The sequence below is a fragment of the Corvus brachyrhynchos genome, unplaced genomic scaffold (genome assembly GCF_000691975.1).
Source record: "Corvus brachyrhynchos isolate BGI_N302 unplaced genomic scaffold, ASM69197v1 scaffold188, whole genome shotgun sequence".
Lineage (NCBI taxonomy): Eukaryota > Metazoa > Chordata > Aves > Passeriformes > Corvidae > Corvus > Corvus brachyrhynchos.
In genome coordinates this window covers 1446596-1452901 of record NW_008239647.1, presented here as the reverse complement: position 1 = coordinate 1452901, position 6306 = coordinate 1446596, and the positions used below count along the sequence as shown (strand labels likewise).

At 40.8% G+C, this 6306-nt stretch overlaps 1 protein-coding gene across 1 annotated transcript in view; it reads left to right on the top strand.

The window, feature by feature from the left end:
* The first annotated feature begins 936 nt into the window (after positions 1-936).
* Positions 937-6306, top strand: part of GLP1R (glucagon like peptide 1 receptor) — a 53800-nt gene continuing 48430 nt past the window's right edge. The window contains exons 1-3 of the mRNA XM_017742331.1: positions 937-969; positions 1571-1667; positions 2912-3022. Coding sequence (XP_017597820.1) covers positions 937-969; positions 1571-1667; positions 2912-3022 — 241 coding nt within the window. The remainder of the gene's footprint in view (positions 970-1570; positions 1668-2911; positions 3023-6306) is intronic.

The following is a 6306-nucleotide window of genomic DNA, read 5'->3' as shown; positions in this document are numbered from 1 at the left end:
GCATAGATAAGGTGATTTAAATCAGGCAAACAGGGTCAGAGTTTCCAAGATCCACAGGCTTGTGCTTGTTTTGACTTCAGGGGGACCTGACTAAATTCTTCTAAAATTACGGCGGTGAAGCCGCCCTAGCTACAAGTTAAGTAATAGGTACTTACTCTTGAAACATAACACAGGTATTTACTAAATGTTGTACTTTTCATTGCATATGCAAGACCATATTTGTAGTTAAATGTAGTGGGCTAATCCAGGCAGAAGCATTATGCATATAGTGCTTGGTTTATTTCTTTTCAAACAGTTTTTAATGGGAAGAATATAAAAGAAGAGGACTTGAGAGGTCTGGTCTGTTCTGCTCTTTTATACCAAGGTGATTGCATTGGTGTCTAAATTTTAGTCATACTGGTTGTAGTGGACAGGGTTCCGTTTGACTTTCTTGAAATGCAGTAGAGTTTTAAAATTACTTCTTCATTTTAAAATAATTCTTCCCATACTCTAGTTTTATTCTAACCATCTGAAAAAGGTTTAGAAGCACAAGTGGAAAACAAAAATTAGCAGTTGAAGCTGGGAGGGTAAAACTGGAAGGATTATTTACCCTCATGCTTCACTAAATAAACTGATTGATATCTGGGATTAAATGAACTTCCTTCCACTCAGCAGCATTAGTGTGTTGTACCATTAGGTTCATACTGTTGATTGTATGTCTGAGACATCCATGAGCCTTTCTCTGGAACAAGAAGGCTGAGTTACCTGCATTGTTGATGACTTACAGCCCCCTAATCCGGATGTTTAAACTTGGTGTATACAAATACAAAGATGGGGGGAGAAGGAGTAATGTCTCTACTCAAATGCAGCGAGTAAAGCTGGATCTCTGTGAGCCAGGTAGGACATCTGCTAGGGTTGAGTGAGCAGCCAGCCCTGAGTTAGCTGTTCATTCTAATAATGGCTAATTTCCTTTGTCCTCAGGTGAAGTTTGTACGTACTTTTCCACTGCCCCCTCACTACTTGGGGTAGCTGATGGTGGAACCTGCAGCCTGTCAAAACGTGCAAAAAGGAGGTTCCACATCTTTCTGCAGTTTCGGGAAAAATATGCAGGATGCAGGGAAAAGCATCAAAGAAAAAATAAAATGGAAAAGCTTTCATCCACATTTTGGAAGAATGCTTGGGCAATATCCACTGAATACAGTGAATTACCTTGTTTTCATTTATGGGGAAGCAGAAATACTTCTGTTGGAAAGAAAACCTCTACTAATAAAGGACTTACTGCTGTCCCTGTCTTTTCATGAGATAATAAATCACACAACTGGGGCACGTTAAAGAGAGCAAGGCTAGCTCAGTTTGGGTTTCAGTAAGGACACAGTATAGTTTGTGGGGTTTTTGTTTCCTCATGGTGCAAGTAGAAGGGGATTTTTTTGGTTGAAATTAGGCAAATACATAGCATCATCTTGTACCCTTTGTGATAAGCAGTGCTGTTCTGGCTTTTTGTAGTCATTTTCACACTCACCTACTCATTCTGCATGAAAAACGCTACAGTTTAAATCCCTGAAATGTCTGAGACTTGTGATTTCTCTTTCAGAGTTCAGATGGATCCCTCTCTGAGGTTGTGCAAAAATGGAAGGAGTATCAGCTCCAGTGCCAGAAATACTTGTATGAGACACCCCCCATTGTGGCAGGTAAGCTGGTTTGGTAGGGATAGGATGTATTAATTTTTAAAATGCATGATAACAGTAGCAAGGGAGTGACTATGAACTTGCAAATACTTCTTTCTGGTCCATTGCTTCTTTATCCCATTTGCTCCTGCCTGCTCTCTGTGGGACTCTTCCCTCTGCTAGAGGAAGCATTTTATGGAGCAATTTCATTGTAAAGATGTTTGTCCTTAGGTCCAGAGTGTTACAGAGTGGCAAGTGGTAGCTGTACCATATCAAACAGCCACTAATGTAATAGACCTGAAACTTGTTTAGGGGTCAAGGTGTTAGGAAATCTGGGACCATGCTGTTCACATTGAACTAGGAGTTTGTGGGTTGTAAAGTTGGTATAAATTATTTTCAGCATTGTAAAATGCTGAAATGGCTTTGGAAAAAAAGCATGCGACTTAAGGAGAAAGAGAATGTAGCTTGTCTTAGCATTTGAGCTGCTGTAACGTGCTGAGAGCATCTGTGATGTGCCAGCATCATGGTGTTCAGAGGACAAGTGGTGATTTGTCAGTGATGCTCACAATTGGATACCATGCAGCCTGTCCTCTGCTTCAGTGCTTTTGTGACACACTGAAGATGGGTCTAAGGTTGTGCCTGTGAAGAATTATTTCAAAACTGTTAATATTCCTTGTCTTAACTACATTATTATGTCAGAGTGAGAGCAGTAGCTGATGACAGTGGCACGGACACATTCATCTCCCTCTGCTGCATTATTCTGTTGCGCAGTTGAGTGCTGCCCTCTAAGAATGACAGTTTAATGAAACTAAAGTTGAAGTATTCTCATGTTGATTAAGCTGTAATGCAAAGTTATGGTTGTGTGTGGGTATTTCATTGGTGGACCTATATATTATAGTAGACTTCCCAACTGCATGACTTTGAACCATTCTGAAGAATTACTATCTTTAGTGTTCATAGCAAAAATGATTTTAAATTAAACTGGGACAAGTAAGGGTGTAAAAAAGAAAAGATAGGTAAATTAATACCAATCCATTACTTTCTTGTCAATTCAGTGCAAGACCCTAATCTGTTCCTTACTTCCTCCCTGAAACAACAGTTTCCTGTGTGAAGATTATCTCTTTTGGATAAATAAATGTCATATAATTCCACATCAGAGCTTAAATGCTTGTGTCTGTATTTCCTCTTACATTCTGCTCTTCAGTCTTTTCCTTCTTGCTGTATTAGTACGAGGCAGTGGCATGACCCTCCCTTCCCTCTCTCTGCAGAAGGCAAGTTCTGCAACAGAACGTTTGATGATTATGCCTGCTGGCCAGATGGACTGCCTGGTACCTATGTGAATGTCAGCTGCCCCTGGTATCTTCCCTGGGCTAATGCAGGTAAGAGTCTTTCCTTATAGGCACAGCTTTAAACCAATCCTATTTTCCTTGCACGATCTTAGCAAGGACAAGATTGGCTTAAACGGCTGTGAGTGCAGTCGGTGCTGTGTAACATAAAAGTAGGGATGGATATTAGTATGATACATTCTTTATCTCTGTTTAGCAGGAGAAGATGAAAATGAGAGAACAGACTTCTTAAAGGTTGCGTTTAGTTTGGATGGTTTTTGCTCTCATCTGGTTTTGCTGCTTGGATAGTGGTGACTATTAATAACTTATCTCTGTGTGCTTGCTGAAGGCTATCTAACAGTGATAATGGCTTAGTTGGAAAGCTGAGATAAAAGTAACAAAGGTAACTGGTACGTCATCCTGTAGAAGATACAGACAAAAAAGTCTAAAATGAAAGTGTTTTGTGCTGCTTCCTGGGATAAATTTATTTCTCAGAATGCTGTGAGATGAAGGCATTGTCATTGGTTGTAAAGACTTCTTCTATGACGGACTGAATGTCACCTTTAGATTTTACACCCTTAAGTGCATGTACACTTGAAGGCAGGGTGTATTAGATCACTTTGTCTAGCATTCTGTCTTTCAAACCAGTGACTTGTACAACTTGTTCTTTGTGAAGACCTTTCTATGCTTTGAGGTCTAAATGAAAGTTTATTAGCCAGCTACAGTGGTGTGGAGAATTGGCTTTGGCCTCTGTAAAAGGGCAGAGGATATTAGTTAATGATAATATATAATTCTGATTGATGGGTGCTAAGTGTATGGTGTAAGTATGGAGAACATGTTGTAAGTGTTGGTATGAGGGGATATCAGGAATGACAAAGAAAAGGGATGGGACAGTCAAAGATTACTTAAATGTATTGCATAATGTAGGACCTGGGCATAATACACATAGCATGAAATAAGGGGTGGAGATGAAACTTAGTCTGACTGGGTTGGAGGTGACTTTCTTCACAACAGCACTTGTCCAGCATCAAAGCACTCACGCCAAGCCCTGCCTGAGGCCCTTGAGGCAAAGGACACCGATGGCTTCCTGGGTTGTATTAGGAAAAGCATCATTGGCAGCTCAAAAGGATGATCCTTCCCCCCTACTCTAGGGGGTGTGACACATTTGGAGTGCTTTGTCCAGTTCTGGGCTCCCCAGTATGAGAGAGACATGGACTTACTTGAACAAGTCCAGCAAATGACCTTGAAATTTATTGAGGAATGAGAGTCTCTTATGAGGTGAGACTGAGAAAGCTGGTGTTCTTCAGCCTGGAGAAGAGAAGGCCTCAGGGGAAATCTTATCAATGTGTATGTTCACATATTGAAATACATAAAATTTCCTTTAAACATAATTATTTTACTGTGAGGTTGGTCAAATACCTAGGACAGGTGACCCAGAGAGGTTTTGGAGTTTCTGTCCTTGAAGAAGATGGTCACAGCCTGACTAGACATGAACAACTTGCCCTAGTTCCTCGCTGTGTTAGGAAATATCCAGAGTCTCATTCCAATGTTGACTGTTTTGTGATTCTCTGTTTCTGTTAATTTTTTATAGGATGATAAATTTTGATAACCAATTATTGTCAGGTATTAAAAATTTCTGTTGCTGTCAGTCAGAGTATGAGATGGGAAGGAGAATTTACATGGTAAATGTTTGGAAAGCTGGAGCTTTCCTTGGGGAATTACAGGTTTTGCAAACTATGCTTTAATAGCTTTTACTGTTTGTGTACCACTCTTGTCCTAGTGGCTGTCAGTCTTGAGCTTGCCCTTCTGCGTATCTCAGCAGCAGATGTGGCCCAGCAGGTTGCCTAGCAGAGTAGCAGGCTGAAAGTGGTATGAAGAACTTTTTACATGCTCAGCAGGTATGTGCTGTGCCACTAGTCTAACTGCACATGATGTCAGTCAGTTCTTGTCCCTGCGTGATGCCACAGAGCTGCTCACTGAGGTGTGACTTCCTTCTTACTCGTTCAGTGTGGCAGCTTCTGAATCCCTGTCTGCATTGTGGGCACGGTTCAGCAATTTTGCTTTCTCTGGGTCTTTGGATTGCTCATTTATCTCAGGGTACACGAGCAACTGCAGGGAGATAGGAATCTGTTCATTGAGAAACTTGAGAGTTAATCTGGTGTTCAGTGCTGTATGCCTATTCAGACTCGTGTGCGTACAGAGACTCAAGAGCAACCTTTCACAAGACAAATCCACAGAGCATGGGCCTACTGGTCTTTGATGCTAAGGAATAGGTGCATTTGCAAGATTTTTTTTCTTACAGGATCACATCCCTTGTGGTTGCAACATCATCTTCATCCCTTTTTGAAAATGCTGCTTGCAAAGGTAGCCTATAAAGTACAGCAGAGACAATCAATACTGTCCCACTCATGTCAGATCTCTTTAGAAATGCTGAGGCTGAGACTTCTTTTTGTTGTGTTACCTAGCAGGTGTGTCAGCATCCCTGCAAGAGTCTGTATTGGCATACTGTCTGCAAGTACTTGGACTTGGAGGGCTGGGAATATGTTCATGGTAATTGAATAGAAGAAAGATCACAACATTAGACCAAGATTTTATGCTGGAAACCATGTATGCCTGTACTGCTACAGACTTTTTTTGTGACAGGCAAGTAAATTAAACCTGAATTGTCACAGGAATTATTTTATTATAGGTTGCACTGAAATAGTTGTATTCATTTTTGAGTGCTCTTTTGAGATGTGCCCTGAAGGTTGGGTTATCTTATCTTTCTTCAGTGGCACTGCACTGCAGTCTTTTTTTCATCTGTAGTTACGCAGCAAACTAGATTGGGAATTTCACCCAACTGAAATGTGGGGGCTTCTCCTCATTCCTTTGAGTCTGTCTTTTTTTTTTTTTTCTTCTTCTTTCATGTAGATCAGTTTCCTGATTGATGTGATTGCAGCTGTGTTAGTATTCATCTGCTTCAAGTATGCTGGTCATTATATTATTTTCTTAACAGAAAATTATGAAATAAGATTATTATGGGTATCTGAGTAATCGGTATCCCACTTAAAGCCAAAGCAGCTGAAGTTTAGAGTATCCTCTGCTTCAGTGCAGGTTAAATCATTGTCAGTGAATGAGAAATAGGTGGCAAATGCATCCACAGCACAGTGCAGGGGTTGGTATCCTAGCAAATGAGGAGCCCAGACACTGCTGGGCTGTAACTACATGGCAGGAGTTCATAAAGTCATCTGTGTCCCTTCAGTGCCATATAAAATAGCTTTGTGCATGTAGTGAGGGAGCTCTTTCTTGCTTCTTGACAGCAAGAAACAGGATCATTGGGGCAAATGGAACGTGGAAGG